Source organism: Bos javanicus, chromosome 16 (assembly GCF_032452875.1).
Source record: "Bos javanicus breed banteng chromosome 16, ARS-OSU_banteng_1.0, whole genome shotgun sequence".
NCBI lineage: Eukaryota > Metazoa > Chordata > Mammalia > Artiodactyla > Bovidae > Bos > Bos javanicus.
The window spans coordinates 9,380,806-9,398,147 of NC_083883.1; the positions used below are offsets into that span (position 1 = coordinate 9,380,806).

Consider the following 17,342-nt stretch of genomic DNA (forward strand, 5'->3'; position numbering starts at 1 on the left):
CTTATCTTTGTGTACAGTGTTAGGAAGCGGTCTAATCTCATTTTTTTACATGTAGCTGTCCAGTTTTCCCAGCACCATTTATTGAAGAGGCTGTCTTTGCCGCATTGTATATTCTTGCCTCCTTTGCTGAAAATAAGGTACCCATAGGTGCACGGGTTTATTTCTGGGCTTTCTATCTTGTTTCATTGGTCTATATTTCTGTTTTTGTGCCAGTACCATACTGTCTTTTTTTTTTTTTTTAAACCATACATCCTTTTTATTGTTAAGTCATAAAGAGGTATCAAAATTAAAAGCAAAAATTACAGGGTAAGACTTAACGTAACTACTAGGAGGGTCAAAGGAAGTGAAAATGGGACTAGGCGCAGGGCAATATGAATTAATGAACATGGGAAGGACAAGGATGGGGAGAACAGTGAGCATGTGCTGAAGATACTAGGGGAGAGGATCTGGTGAAAATTTTGATCTTAGACAAGCGCCTAGGTAAAGAAATAATGGGACAAGATTTCTAAACCCCGCTATGTGCTTAAGAGTCATCCTCGCCATTGGCGCTGTCTCTGTCATCCTCTCCTTCCTCAGCCTCTTTTTCATCATCCTTGATCAACTCCAGCTGGTCATCCCCCCAATCTTCATTATCATCATCATCCAGTAGGTCCCCCTCCTCAGCAGAGTCATCTGCACCCCCCTCAGACTCCATCTTCACATTAGTCTCATCTTTCTTCAGGGAGCTGCTGCTCTGCTCCTCTTCTGACTTATCATTCTTCATCTCTACTCCTTGTTTGCTCTGTTCCTTTTCAATTTTTTCCAGGCTTTCCAGTAAAGAATCCACTTTTTGTTTTATCTGGGTTAACTCCTTCTTAATGGTCTGAAGGTCATCTCCTTTCAACTTTTCAGACTTAGAAGAAGATCCCCGCTGCGGCGTTGCCGACCTCGAGCAGCAATCGGCTTCTCCACGTAGAACCCAGGGGTAGGAGATTCAGAATCGAATCTCTTCTCCCTTCCCCCTCCTGTGAGATTTTTTTGATCTTCAGCTACATTTTTCAGCTTTGTGAGGCACCATATCATCAAAGACAATGGCCAGCAATGTTACCAACAAGACGGATCCTCGCTCCATGAACTCTTGTGTATTCATTGGGAATCTCAATACCCTTGTGGTCAAGAAATCTGACGTGGAGGCAATCTTCTCAAAATACGGCAAAATCGTGGGTTGCTCTGTTCATAAGGGCTTTGCCTTCGTTCAGTATGTTAATGAGAGAAATGCCCGGGCTGCTGTGGCAGGAGAGGATGGCAGAATGATTGCTGGCCAGGTTTTAGATATTAATCTGGCTGCAGAGCCAAAAGTGAACCGAGGAAAAGCAGGTGTGAAACAATCTGCAGCGGAGATGTACGGCTCATCTTTTGACTTGGACTATGACTTTCAACGGGATTATTATGACAGGATGTACAGTTACCCAGCACGTGTTCCTCCTCCTCCTCCTATTGCTCGGGCTGTAGTGCCCTCAAAACGCCAGCGTGTATCAGGAAACACCTCACGAAGGGGCAAAAGTGGCTTCATACTGTCTTGATGACTGTAGCTTTGTAGTATAATCTGAAGTCAGGAAGGTTGATTCCTCCAGCTCCATTCTTCTTTCTCAAGGCTGCTTTGGCTATTTGGGGTCTTTTGTGTTTCCATATGAACTATGAAAATTTTTATTCTAGTTCTGTGAAAAACACCATTGGTAATTTGAGAGGGATCACATGGAATCTGTAGATTGCATTTGGTAGTATAGTCATTTTCACAATATTGATTCTTCCTACCCAGGAATACGGAATACCCTTCCATTTGTTTATATCATCTTTGGTTTCTTTCATCAGTGTCTTGTAATTTTCTGTATACAGTTCTTTTGTCTCCTTAGGTAAGTTTATTCCTATATATTTAATTCTTTTCATTGCAATGGTGAATGGGATTGATTCTATAATTTCTCTTTCTGATTTTTCATTGTTAGTATATAGAAATGCAAGTGATTTCTGTGTATTGATTTTGTATCCCACAACTTTGTTTAATTCACTGATTAGCTCTAGTAATTTTCTGATACTATCTTTATGGTTTTCTATGTACAGTATTATGTCATCTGCAAACAGTGAAAATGTTTTTCTCTTCTTTTCCAACCTGGGTTCCTTTTATTTCTTTTTCTTCTCTGATTGTTGAAGCTAGGACTTCCAGAACTATGTTGAATAATAGTGGTGAAATTGGTCAGTCTTGTATCTTAATCATAATTTGAGTTCTAATTGTTTGAATTTCATTGCTTCATATTTTAAATCCCAAATTACAAAAAAGGTAATTTGTTTAATAAATTTAATCCATTGCAGTAAATTATTTATCTCTTGGTTCCAGTGCTTCTACAAAGTGGGAGAAATTGACTCAATTTACAGATAACTAGACCTGGAAAATCCATGGACAGAGGAGCCTGGTAGGCTGCAGTCCATGGGGTCGCGAAGAGTTGGAAACAACTGAGCGACTTCACTTTCACTTTTTACTTTCATGCATTGTAGAAGGAAATGGCAACCCACTCCAGTGTTCTTGCCTGGAGAATCCTAGGGATGGGGGAGCCTGGTGGGCTGCCATCTATGGGGTCGCACAGAGTCGGACACAACTGAAGCGACTTAGCAGCAGCAGCAGCAGTGACTAAATTAATTATCTAAGACAGTTATACACTATTGATATTCTTTCTTTTTTTTTAAATTTAATTTAATTTTTTAAGTTTACAATATTGTATTGGTTTTGCCATATATCAAAATGAATCCACCACAGGTATACATGATATTCTTTCTTATTATTAGTCTTGTTCAAATGCACTAATGCAATTCTCTTTATGACATAAATATTCCAATGATTACTTAAGAAACCAACTTTTTCCAACAAGAAATCTACTCCTTGTTTAAAAAGCAACTTAAAATATGAGAACCTTATGCTATGCCAGACAGAGCTGGACTACTTTATTTTAGTGATAGCATTCTCACTTTAGGGCTTCCTAGGGAGCTTAGTGGTAAATAATCCACCTGTAATGTAGGAGACATGGGTTCAAGCCCTGGGTCAGGAAGATTCCCTGGGGAAGGGAATGGCGACCCACTCTAGTAGCCCTGCCTGGAGAATTCCATGGACAGACTATACTGGTGGGCTATTGTCCATGGTGCCACAAAGAGTTGGACATGACTGAGTGACTAACACAACACATCCTTATTTTATCTTGCCAATTTCCCACTGATAGAAATCTAAAACTTAGCAATTATTGAAATATTTCTATATCATATATTTCTTTTTTTTCCATTCCAATGGATAATTTATTTATTTATTTTTGTTTTTTTTTAAATTTTATTTTATTTTTAAACTTTACAATATTGTATTAGTTTTGCCAAATATCGAAATGAATCCACCACAGGTATACCCGCGTTCCCCATCCTGAACCCTCCACCCTCCTCCCTCCCATCCCCTCCCTCTGGGTCGTCCCAGTGCACCAGCCCCAAGCATCCAGTACTGTGCATCGAACCTGGACTGGCGTCTCGTTTCATACATGATATTATACATGTTTCAATGCTATTTTCCCAAATCTCCCCACCCTCTCCCTCTCCCACAGAGTCCATAAGACTGATCTATACATCGGTGTCTCTTTTGCTCTCTCGTACACAGGGTTACTGTTTCCATCTTTCTAAATTCCATATATATGCGTTAGTATACTGTATTGGTGTTTTTCTTTCTGGCTTACTTCACTCTGTATAATAGGTTCCAGTTTCATCCATCTCATTAGAACTGATTCAAATGTATTCTTTTTAATGGCTGAGTAATATATCATATATTTCTTAAATAAAATGTACTAGACAGAAGTGACACCCTTTTGATACCCAAGGCTATCATTTTGATCTGATTGTGTTATAAAGGAAAATTGTACTTGCCTATTTCCATCCTTGTAGTTTTCATCTCTGATTTTTACAAAACATCCTATTTAAATTTGTTTGGTGTGTTTTCTGCCTTACAAGAAATCAGTTATTCATGGTTTATAAGTAAAAAGTAAATTCTGAATAACCATCATGTGTAATCCTCCTTAGAGTCAAGTGTTTGGGGTCTGATATTGAATTTTAAAGTAGTTTGTTGTTTTTGTTCAATCACTGAGTCCTATCCCACTCTTTGTCATCCCATGGACGGCAGCACACCAGGCTTCCCTGTCCTTCACTATTACCCTGAGTTTACTCAAGTCATGGCCACTGAGAGAGTGATGTTCTAACCATCTCATCCTCTGTTGCCCTCTTCTCCTTTGGCCTTCAGTTTTTTTCATCATCAGGGTCTTTTCCAATCACTTGGCTATTCACATCAGGTGGCTAAAGTATTAGAATTTCAGCTTTAGCATCAGTCCTTCCAAAGCATATTCAGGGTTTATTTCTTTAGGATTGAATGGCTTGATCTCCTTGAAGTCCAGGGACTTTCAAGAGTCTTCTCCTTCAGCACCACAGTTGGAAAGCATCGGTGCTCAGCCTTCTTTATGGTTCAAGTCTCAATCCCTACATGGCTACTAGAAAAAAAAAAAAAAAAAGCATAGCTTTGACCACATGGATCTTTTTTTGGTAAAATGATGTCTTTGCTTTTTATTATGCTTAGGTTATAATTTTATGCAAGCTTAAGCAATATGCTTTGTCATAGTTTAAGCAAGTTTAGAGCCTGTACTTCTTCACTTCATTAGCCTTATCTTAAAACAGTGTTGGAAATTAGTGTTTCTGCAAAATGGGAAAAATATGAGAAACTTCTGCTGTGCTGGACCATGTTAGGCTACTTTCTTTTGCTGATGGTATCCTTAGCTTTCCCATAGGCTAGGTGGTTTAATCAAATCCAGTTTGATAACTACTCTGAATCATGGTGGTGGTTTAGTTGCTAAGTCATGTCTGACTCTTGTGACCCCATGGACTGTAGCCTACCAGACTCCTCTGTCCATGGGATTATCCAGGGAAGAATACTTGAATGGGTTGCCATTTTCTTCTCCAGGGGATCTTCCCAACCCAGGAGTCAAACCCAGGTCTCCTCTATTGCAGGCAGGTTCTTTACCAACTGAGCTACAAGGGAAGCTCATACTTGTTTGTAATTTATAAGTTTTTCAACAAAGAGTAGTGAATAAGGAAACAAAGTGGTCATCCTTAAATAGATCTCTCTTGGCACCATTCCTCCCCTGAATTGAAATCTGAAAATTATTTGTCAAACCCTGAGTGAACTTTAGAAAAAGTAGAATTCTTAAAGTCTCCGAATTGACACATTAAAAGCAAGCACTCAGTGGTGGTTTCCAAGGCTTTAATTAGAGAAAAGTGTCTCAGTTTGAAGTAGTTTCAATTCAAATGAGAGGTGTGCTAAGATTTCAGATATGGCACTTTATTCTGAAACTGTTGCAGCAGATTTAATCTGAAAATCAGTTCAACTACTTGTGAGTATTACCTACAGTGATGTATCAGGGATGGTTTCAGATTTTATGTTGAATATTATGTATGCTGAGATTACATGTTGTGCCATATAGAATAAAACATAGAATTTACAGATTCTAAAACATTTGAATGATTTGTGCTGCATCTGAAAATTTATAAGAAGAAACAGTCAAATAATAAAAATACTAACATTCTATAATATTTATATATTTATAGAAAACAGTATTACATTTTTCCTGCTTTTCAAATTAAAGTTCATTATCCAGCCAAAGATTAAAAAAAAAAATCTTATTCCACTCATGTGATTTTCTGCTTTTCATGAGGTTTTTCAGCTCCTCTCTTAAGAGAAAGAAAGACACTGTCACATTTTACAAGCAGCTATTATATTCTTCAGAAGCTAAACATGCCTTGCAGAATATTGCCAGAAATTTAATTACTGTTTATGTCAGTTTGGTTTTCATCAATTTGTAGCAGAATGAAGTGGACTGCTTTGAATTCATTCACTGATCTTATATGTGTCAAAAATTACTTTTTCTACATTAGGTTTTGAATGCCTATCTCTATGCATTTACTTAAAATAAAGGAAAATACAAATTGAGATCTTTAGGAATTTCAGAAGTCACATAACTAACAACTGTTCTCTGAAGCTGAATTTTTATTCAGAATATAATTTAGAACACATTGCTGGAAGAAATACATAATCATTAAGATATTACTTTTTAGTAATAGGATATATACCACAAGGACATATATTGAGTGGTATATGATGAAACATTATTTTATCATATTTTAATGCATTATATTTATTTAGTGGAAAAATTTTAAACTATTTTTTTACAAGAATGTTGATCTAACACTTTTCAAAACCTTTGGGAATCTTATATTACTCAAGCTCTAATATTAAAAAATATCTTTCATCATCTATGTATTGTTATGAGCTATAAACTATACGTAAATACTGAATCTGCTGCAGAAGGCAGAAATATTCCTACTTTCATGGAGCCTATTTCTTATCATTAGCACATTTCACTTATGTAATAACATTGAAATTTAAATGAAAGATATTAAATACAACATAGAAAATACATAAATTACTCAAAAAACTTAAACTTTGTTATTTTTAAGATACTAAAACTAAAGAGTGCATCGAACCTGGACTGGCAACTCATTTCTTACATGATATTTTACATGTTTCAATGCCATTCTCCCGAATCTTCCCACCCTCTCCTTCTCCCACAGAGTCCATAAGACTGTTCTATACATCAGTGTCTCTTGGAACACATGTATACCTGTGGCGGATTCATTTTGATATTTGGCAAAACTAATACAATTATGTAAAGTTTAAAAATAAAATAAAATTAGAAAAAATTAAAAAAAATAAAATTAAAAAAAAATAAAAAAAACCAAAGTGACAATAACAAGATCATGAAAAAAAAAATAAAATAAAAAAATAAAACTAAAGAGTGTTAAATGTATACACTGTTTGGTGGGTGACATCCAGAAAAATCATTTTCTCTATGTGCATTGTTATCAGGAATGCTACTAGCCAACTGGATAATCTCCACTACCCTACCATCCTCCCTGTCTGGGTCTTACTCTAGTAAATATCTACCTAAGGAAACGTGTCATCGAATTTTTTTTTCCTTTTAAGTTGCTTTTAATATATTTAAAATGATTTAGAATAGTAGCAAGCTATCATTCCTTAATTATACATGAGAATCCACTTAACTATTACTCTTTTCTCTATGTTCTCAAAGTAAAGGCACAGTATTATGCTAATCATAATCATTATGATTTAGTACTGGCAATGATATACCTATAGTCAGGAAAATACTAAACTTTCAAATAAGCTTAAATACTATAAAGTCATCAACATTAATCAATGATAGTCTTGTATAAAATTAAAATACCAATTAGAATTATCATATAAATTCTGTTTATGCCATTTTCAAATAAATATGCAGATAATCAAATACTAGCAAATAATATAAATTTATTTTAAAATTATTTTCCATTTTGCTTCTTTGTTGTTTTAATTACTTTGCTACATTTTCAATATTGTAAAGTAATTAGCCTCCAATTTAAATAAATTTAAATTAAAAAAAAAACAATACAAAACAGCAAATAAATATTTTAAAATATTTTTGACCTGTAATAGCTCAGTTTTACACTTATAAGTTAAATAAGTTTTTATAAGTTCTTTGGAATTTTTTTACATAGGGGAAGCTTATATGATGGAGATGTTAAGGGCTGTTAGATAAAGCTGGTCAAGTAAAGACTTATTCTTGAGGAGACTGTGGTTTAGTACAGTAAAGAATGGATCAAGATTTAATGATGAAACTTTAACAAAAGAAATGCATAATAGTTTTAGAAGTATGGAATATGTTCTGTGCTAGGGTTAACTTTGTATGTTTGACATATTCTTTGATTAAAAACAATTATTATGTTGTGCAGAGACATTTTAAAGCATGGGTTTCCTTAATGTTCTGTTAATGAGATCCATTTATATGCAATATTGGAATGGCCCCAGCAGAACTGGCGCACCTGCACCACCACTCCACCATTTGAGAAGGGAATGGGGAATACCATGGTTAATGGACATGCTCCATAGACATAACCAGTTGTGGCTTTTCTCCCTGAAGTGAAATGCCCCCCTACACTTTCCAGGTGATTGATAGTGATCAGTATTAGAACTTCACTTTCCTCCTTTGAGACTGCAAGAAGAATCTTCTTGTATTCTCTGATGTTGTAGGATGTTAAACATGCGAAAATTTGCATAGCATAGAGCAGAATGCAAAAGTTGGGGTCTAATATATAATTTTCCTCTCCTTGCTGTAATATATGAATACGCTCAAGGGAATTCCATGACTCAGCCCTTGTTATACCATTCTTTGTGACTGCTTATTAAATTCAAGTCTTCTCAGATGAAGGATATTTCTTTTGTCTCATAAAAATGCTCAAAGACTCTTCAGGCTTTCAAAGGCAGGTAGGTCCAGGAACTGCTAAGTCATGTTGCACCACAGATTGCCTTAAGATGTCATGGCAAATAAGTCTAACTATCCTCCCTAACAGGCAGCCATGGGACTGGCTACCCTTCATCTCAAGTCAAACTTGTTTCTTTACAGGCAAGTCAAGGAAACCCTCTGGAGATGATTAGGGAAGCAGTGAGCTTGGCATCCAGTCCCATCACTTCATGGGAAATAGATGGGGAAACAGTGGAAACAGTGTCAGACTTTCTTTTTTGGGCTCCAAAATCACTGCAGATGGTGACTGCAGCCATGAAATTAAAAGACGCTTACTCCTTGGAAGGAAAGTTATGACCAACCTAGACATCATATTGAAAAGCAGAGACATTATTTTGCCAACAAAGGTTCATCTAGTCAAGGCTATGGTTTTTCCAGTGGTCATGTATGGATGTGAGAGTTGGACTGTGAAGAAGGCTGAGCACTGAAGAACTGATGCTTTTGAACTGTGGTGTTGGAGAAGACTCTTGAGAGTCCCTTGGACTGCAAGGAGATCTAACCAGTCCATTCTGAAGGAGATCAACCCTGGAATTTCTTTGGAAGGAATGATGCTAAAGCTGAAACTCCAGTACTTTGGCCACCTCATGCGAAGAGTTGACTCATGGGAAAAGACTCTGATGCTGGGAGGGATTGGGGGCAGGAGGAGAAGGGGACGACAGAGGATGAGATGGCTGGATGGCATCACTGACTCGATGGACGTGAGTCTGGGTGAACTCCGGGAGTTGGTGATGGACAGCGAGGCCTGGCTGCTGCGATTCATGGGGTCGCAAAGAGTCGGACACGACTGAGTGACTGAACTGAACTGAGCTCGTCAAAATGGCATCTCCTATATCAGGGTCTGGTTTAAAAGGAGACCTATTGTATCTAATGTTCCTTTCTATACAATGATAGAGTATATTATAATTATTATTGCAGCTTTTTTTTTTTTTTGCTGCACAGGCTCAGCAGTTGCATCGTGTAGGCTCTCTAGTTGCTGCATCCAATTTAGTTGCCCCATGGCAGGCATGTGGGATCTTAGTTCCTTGACGAGGAATTGGACACACATCTTCTACAATGAAAGGCAGATTCTTGACCACTGGACCGCCAGGCAAGCCTTATATATATATATATATATATATATATATATATATATATATATATAATTAATTCCTAAATCTTTTTTATTTTGAATTATGCATATTCACATGCTTATTTATCTGTAAGGAGTGTCATGTTTCTAGACAAGGTACTTAGCACAGTATCTTTCTTTTAGCAACTGAAATTAATAAAAATCTAAAATTCTGGAAAATGGAATGAATTAAGATTCTAGTTCTGGAGGTTGAATTCTAGGTTTTGCTTTTAATCAATACAACATATACATGAAATAAAGTACTGAAATTATTTTATATTAAGGTCACAAAATCATCAAGCCAAACTTTTACATGTCAATATTTTTACTTTTTAGTAAAAATTATTTAAGAATGCCTTGTATATCTTGGTTTTATTATTTACAAATGCAGAGATTAGTGGAGTCAAATAACATGTGAAGGTGTTTAACATACTTCTTTCTGAATTTTTTATATACTCACTGTCCCTTGATTTACAAAGTCAATAGCAAATGGTGTCTTAGGGGATACACATAAACATAGGACTAAAATGTCATAGATCATTTTTGATGAGACTTTTCCTAGGTCCATTATGCAGTTTGTCTTGAGAGTTATCATTTTATGCAGAAGCCTGCCTTCTGGAGAAAAAGAAAAAAAAAATTGTTAAGCTCAAAGTTGATAGCCAGGATGACTCAGACTACAAATGGTAGAGTAGACCAAAAGGTTCACTTCCTGGCACACAGATCCCAAATGGCAGGTGGAAGGCTTGTCACATTTAGTAGGATTTGTGTGTAGTCATGGCTGGGTGTTCTAGATGATTCCTGTCTTCAGTCTCCCTCTCTGGGGTCAAAACCCTTCTTACAGATAACTCCGGCTAGATATGTCTAGAATTCCAGAGCAGTGATGCAGAACCTGTGGTTGGAATTCTTGCCAGTGTCAACACGGAAGAAGCTGTAGTTACTGTGAAATGGAAATAACGGATGATATATTTAGGCAGAGTGTGATCTGAGATTCACCTGCTTGCCTGGTTTTCCAAGCTCAGTCGGCTTCCACTCCATCTGCTGAGTTTTCCCTTCCCTACTGGATGAAGGAAAACCTCCTTTCTTCCTTCACTCTTGTTCTGTCTTTGCCTTTTATCTTTGGGGTCTGGAAAGTGTTTCTAGATAGGTGGCAACAATATTTAAGTGTGAATGGTTTTGGACTATGTTTGAGAGAGTGTTATTCCTTTAGTAAGCCAGACTTGGGTTTAATTTATGAGAATCATACCACCCACATTAGTCTTTTGCTGTCATTGAAACATAGGTGGTCAGCAAAAAATTATATTTTTTGAATAAAGGTTAGAATCATCTTTTGAAAAAAGCAGATAATACATAAAATTAAAAGCTGACATCTCCAAACATTGGTTATATGACTGCAAGGTCTTACATTTGATTAAAATGTAATTATGATAAAATAATATCTCTATACAATAACTTTTTATAGCTTATTTTACCATCTTGGTCATCTTCACAATCACTTTATCCATTCTTCCTTTGAGAGCAGATGGAACTGATCACACAAACATTACTGTCTATAGTCTTTTCTTCTTCTTTATAAACAAATGACTTTTGTAGATTTTATTGTATATAGTTCCTCAAAAGGAGTTTTAAGATAACTGCCTGTTTGGTGTAAAGCTTCTGAAAATTTGTAACTATGCTCATTTGATCTTTCCATAGAGGAAGAACTGAAGCTTCTAGAAACTTCTAGCTTGCCCAAGATCACAAGGAAAAACCAACACAGCAGAATTGAATCTGGGGCTTCAGAACTTCCAAATCCATACTTTTAATCCCTAAGTTTGTCTTTAATATGGGAATTCACACCCTAGACAAAACAATGACTCTCTTTCACTTTGCAAACATTTTTTTTAGTAACTTGCATTTTTTACAGAAATATTATAAGAATTTAAGCCACTGGGTTAATCTTGAAATCATAAAAATTCAAGTCTTTTCCAGAAAAAAAAAAACAAAACAGTTCAGAGCTAGGAACAAAGCTGTTCAGCAACTACTCTGTCTAAAGGAAAGGGTGGACTGGCTCTCGTCTGGTGTTTATGGAGACATAGTTCCTCTCTCCACTTGCTCTCTTATGTCATTAGGAAAACATAATTAAGAAGACCTGTAAACAGAGATTTATTTTCTTCTTTTAGGTTTTTATTTAATTTTTTTGGCTGTGCTGTATGGCTTGTTGGATCTTAGTTTCCTGACCAGAGATCAAGTTTGCTTGACTTCCCTATGGAGAAGAAAGCTTCCCCGTGCAGTGCAAGCCCCGAGTCCTAACAACTGGACCTGGGGAAGTCCCCAGAGTTCTTCCTTCAATATTCTTGAAGCTTCTATAATGGGATGGAAAGCTTCTAATTCATGTCCTCTGAAAAGATAAATCTCCAAGTCCTTACAATGAGAATATGTGAAGGGAATTGAAGGCCTTTGGTAGCATCTATGTTTAAACACAATGGTCTGACTGTTTACATGGTGGGCGGGGGAGGGGGGTTGGCACTGATGTTATAGTTGATTTTGTGAACCCTGGGTGCAAACACTCTGGCACTATATTATTCTTTAGAAGTTACAGTAATCTGAATGAGCTGCAAATTTGATCTCAGAGTAGCTTCTAGAAACATAATCACTGGGGATCACTGAACCTGTGTGGCTAGTTTTCATTATTTGCAGGGGTAGGTTTATATGCACCCTTGACTTTTTAGTATTTTTCTTTAGTACATTGATTAAAAAAGAAAAGAAAGTCATGCAATGTGTGCAATCAGATTTAAACAAAATAAAAGTTTATGTACATTTTTATAAAAATTCTGAGAAGAGTCAAGATAATTGCATGGGTAAATTTAAAACCAAAACAAAAAATAAACTTAATTGCTTTCAGAACTATTTATAATAAAATGATAACATCATTAATTTTAATGTCTGTTTACTTGTTTGCTTCAATAATTTTTAAGTAAAGCATAAGAGGACATGAAAATATATGATATCTCTCTCATTTAAATATTAATCTTTCTAATTGAAGGTTAAGTAGAATTTGTGTTGAAATGATCATCTAAATAACCTTAATATTCTTCACAAAATTCCTTTTGACTTGTAAACACAATGCTTGGGATGATGGTGCACTGGAGAATAATATTATGAATGAAAACATCTGTGTTACCTTCAGGATAAGCAATTGTTTGCTAGATTTATTCCATCTGGAAAAAATATTTTGAGCCCTGACTGCCTGTTGGTACAGTTCTAGGTATCATGTATACAGCAGTGAACAAAACTAAGCCTTTGACTTTGTAGAGCTTAAATTTATTTATTTATGGGTGAAGCAGAAAGCAAAATTAGCGACATCAAATGATGATAAGTATCCCAAAATAAGCTGAGTGTAAGGAGCAGGGAAAGTGGAAGTTGTTGCTGCTTGAGGTAAGCTGGTGGGGGAGGGACTCTCAAACGGTGACCCATTTGAATAGGCACCTGAAGAAAGAGAGGATGCAAACAGCAATGTCCCAGGGCAGAAATGTGTTCTATGCTGGAAAGGGAGGACAAGAAGGTCACTGTGGATTTTTCTGTAGCAGTGTTGGATGTTATTATAGGAAATGAAATCAGAGAGTCAGTCTGGGCCAGAGCTTGCATTGCCATGACTAAAATTGATTTTTACTTTGGCTTTTAATCTGTATGAGATTGGAAAGCCATTGGAGAATTTTCATTAACAGAGAAACATCTATATTTAGCAAACAAAAACACATGATGTTCAGTTAAATTTGAACTTCAGATAAACAATGAATAAATGTGACATAAAAGATGCCCCAAACATTGCATGAGACGTTAACTTATGGTAAATTATTTATAATCTGAAATTTGTAGAATATCCTATATTTCAAAGGCGTTCTCACACTTATTGTTGTTTGGTCTCTAAGTTGCGTCCAACTTTTGTGACTTCATGGACTGTATCCTTCCAGGTTCCTCTCTCCATGGGACTTTCCAGGCAAGAATATTGGAGTAGGTTGCCATTTCCTCCTCCAGGGGATGTTCCCCACCCAGAGATCAGACTCTCATCTTCTGCTTTGGCAGGTGGGTTCTTTACCACTGAGCCACCAGGGAAGCCCATGTTCTCTCACTGCTGTGTGGTAAATAAACATTTTGTTAGGAAAGAAGTAGAAGCTGCTAGAATCTACTTTTAAAAATTCAAATATATTCATTCATTCTTCTTTAATCTGAAGCTGCTATGAAAACTATAACTCAGTGAGATATGTGTGCTTATGAGAAGATACATGAATTTGCCTTATTTTAATAAATATCTATCTTTTCAAATTTTTTTGGATAACAATATATCTTTAAATAGGTACAATAAAGTATATTTTTGTACAATGTTTATCATTATAAACATAAATAATTATATTATTGAAAATAGGTATTAATTTTAAAAAGCATAAAGTGGACCAAACAAGATTTGAAAAATACAACAAATTATCTTGATTTAATGGATAAAACTAGGTCAATAAGTAACTAGATTATACACGATTTTTTAAGAATATATTGTACATTTATAAGCATTGTAAGCATTGCATTTACAAATATATTAGACCCGAAACACAAATTACAAAATCTTTCAGAAGTGAAATTAAGATATTTAAAAATACAATGAAATTATATTACAAACCAATGGCAAACCACAAATAAAATATCCCTTATGTCATATTTTTAAATATAAAGGCATACACAAGAATATTAGGAAAAATTCTAATTGATAACAAAATGATGCTTATTAAATCATCTGAAAAAGTAAAGCAGCAATTTGAACAAATTTGTAATTTTAAATGTATAATTTAGAAATCTGCCTGCAATCTAGGAGACCAGAGTTTGATTCCTGGGTCAAGAAGCTCCCCGGAGAAGGGAATGGCAACCCACCCCAGTATTCTTGCCTGGAAAACTGCATGGACAGATAAGCATGGTGGGCTACAGTTTAGGGGGTCACAAAGAGTTGGACATCACTGAGCAACTAACACACACACAACTTAGAAATAAAGTATCAGCTGAAAAAGTTGCAAAATGAAAAACAACCTGGGCCTAAGAGGTAGACAGAAGAAAACATCTTAGAGAAATATAATTAAATAGAAAGTATATATGCAGTAAAGTTCAACAAAGCTCTGAAAAAATTAAAAAAACAATGGCTTCTTTACTGAGAGAGGAAAAAAGAGAAAGCATATATATACATATATATATATATATATATATATTTCAGTCATGACAGAGAGTGGATGACTATAGCTAGAGAAGACATTAAACAGATAATGAAATGATATTATAAACAATCTAAGAGCAACATATTTGAAACAAATGTGAAGAATAATTTGCTAAACTGTCCATTAAAAAAGTTAAATGAGTATTCTATGCTTTAAAGAGATGGAATATCATGAATATTTATTTCCACAAATAAAACTCAAGGTTGTGATGTCTTAGCTTCTACTCTACCAACTTAATAAGGAAGAAAATTTTCAGTCTTACAGAAGCTCTTCTAGAGAATAGATGAAGAAACCCCCACTCATTTCATGAGGGTGGAAGACCCTCACACCAAAATCTAGCCAATTTCATATATGAACATGGACGTAATAGATTTTGAAAAAAAATTGCACACCAAATTTTAAATACATCCTGAACAAATTTGATCTATCTCAATGAATGTAGGTTTTATTAACATTCAGTTCAGTCGCTCAGTCGTGTCTGACTCTTTGTGACCCCATGAATCACAGCATGCCAGGACTCCCTGTCCATCACCAACTCTTGGAGTTCACACAAACTCATGTCCATCGAGTCGGTGATGACATCCAGCCATCTCATCCTCTGTCGTACCCTTTTCCTCCTGCCCCCAATCACTCCCAGCATCAGAGTCTTTTCCCATGAGTCAACTCTTCGCATGAGGTGGCCAAAGTATTGGAGTTTCAGCTATAGCATCAGTCCTTCCAATAAACACCCAGGACTAATCTCCATTAGGATGGACTGGTTGGATCTCCTTGCAGTCCAAGGGACTCTCAAGAGTCTTCTTCAACACCACAGTTCAAAAGCATCAATTCTTCAGAGCTCAGCTTTCTTCACAGTCCAACTCTCACATCCATACATGACCACAGGAAAACCATAGCCTTGACTAGACGAACCTTTGTTGGCAAAGTAATGCCTCTGCTTTTCAATATGCTATCGAGGTTGGTCACAACTTTCCTTCTGAGGAGTAAGCGTCTTTTAATTTCATGGTTGCAGTTACCATCTGCAATGATTTTGGAGCCCAAAAAAGAAAGTCTGACACTGTTTCCCCATCTATTTCCCATGAAGTGATGGGACCAGATGCCATGATCTTCGTTTTCTGAATGTTGAGTTTTAAGCCAACTTTTTCACTCTTCTCTTTCACCTTCATCAAGAGGCTCCTTTGTTCCTCTTCACTTTCTGCCATAAGGGGGGTGTCATCTGCATATCTGAGGTTATTGATATTTCTCCCAGCAATCTTGATTCCAGCTTGTGCTTCTTCCAGCCCAGCGTTTCTCATGATGTACTCTGCATATAAGTTAAATAAGCAGGGTGACAATATATAGCCTTGACGAACTCCTTTTCCTATTTGGAACCAGTCTGTTGTTCCATGTTCAGTTCTAACTATTGCTTCCTGACCTGCATACAGATTTCTCCTTGTAAAATAGGCATAAAGAGATTGAGAATGTCTAAGAGTTTTTCCTACTATCTCCAAGATCAGGTTTAGGCTCAAATCCATATTTTTCTAAGTCAAAAGCTATTGTTTTTCAGTGAAGTCATACTCCCTTAAAAAATATTATTACTAAGGATAAAAACAAATACCCCACAGGATGACTTAAATAACAGCATAAATGACAATGTAAATTTTTCCTTGATCATTAAGATATCCAACTTGATGTAAGACAGAAAAGCTAGCAGTTTCTTTGCTTTCCATTTGCTAATGATAAGTGTGAACTCTAGGCAGTGTTCTGCAATAAACAGTATAAGCTCTCTGGTTTGTCTTGCAGGTGTTCCCATGTAACTGAGCATTTAGGAAAATAGTTTTGTTATTCCTTTATTTATTATAGCTTACATGTTGCAAAACATTGTGATCTACACAATCCTACTGCCAACAAAAAAGTGAATAATTACCTAGGACTGAGCTTCTAAATTAGACTCATACCAGCAAAAAGATGTCAGTAGGATTTTGGCTCCAGGTTTTTGCCTGCAGGAAGTCATTATAAGTTAAGTGGAAAGTCAAGTCTGTTCCCCTGGTAGCAGAATGTCCACCCTTGCAGGCACAGGGAGGCTTATTTTAGGGCAGAAACAATACCTCCCACATTGCATGATAATCACTCTTGTATTTATAGACAGTGTAAATCAATCCTGGGCAGGCAATAAAATAATCCTTTCTGCTTTTACTTTAGGTTATTTAAGAAAAGGCCTTCTGAAAAATTCAAGCCTTTTTTAAACAATCCCACCCCTTAGTAAATTTCATAGTCCAATCTTCCACAATCACGTTGTGGTCTATTTGTGTGCCCTTAATGACTTTCCACTATCTGGAAAGCAGCACTGTATTCCAGCTGTGCAAGAAGGAGAATCTGTATTCCAGAACAGTCGATGCCCCAGCAGAAAGGCTGACTGAAAGCAGGTGTGCATCATTATGCTTAATACTCAGGGCTTCTCTCTCTTTCTTCCACCTTAGCATCCTAATAACTCTACAAGTTGTTTTTTGTGACTCACAAGTTTGCAAAGGCCTAAATAGCTTAAAGAAGGTGGCTTAACTTTTT

The 17,342-nt window shown here is 36.1% G+C and overlaps 2 protein-coding genes across 2 annotated transcripts; one reads left to right on the forward strand and one right to left on the reverse strand.

Annotated features, from left to right (window-relative positions):
- Positions 1-225: 225 nt before the first annotated feature.
- On the reverse strand, positions 226-908 carry LOC133227555 (heterogeneous nuclear ribonucleoproteins C1/C2-like). The gene has a single exon (XM_061382157.1). The coding sequence runs from the start codon at positions 761-763 to the stop codon at positions 524-526; it is 240 nt and encodes a 79-aa protein (XP_061238141.1). The 5' UTR covers positions 764-908; the 3' UTR covers positions 226-523.
- A 4-nt stretch (positions 909-912) lies between these two features.
- Positions 913-1,562, forward strand: LOC133228276 (heterogeneous nuclear ribonucleoprotein C-like). The gene has a single exon (XM_061383790.1). It carries the CDS (start codon positions 1,071-1,073, stop codon positions 1,560-1,562), a length of 492 nt encoding a protein of 163 aa, XP_061239774.1. The 5' UTR covers positions 913-1,070.
- The last annotated feature ends 15,780 nt before the right edge of the window (positions 1,563-17,342 follow it).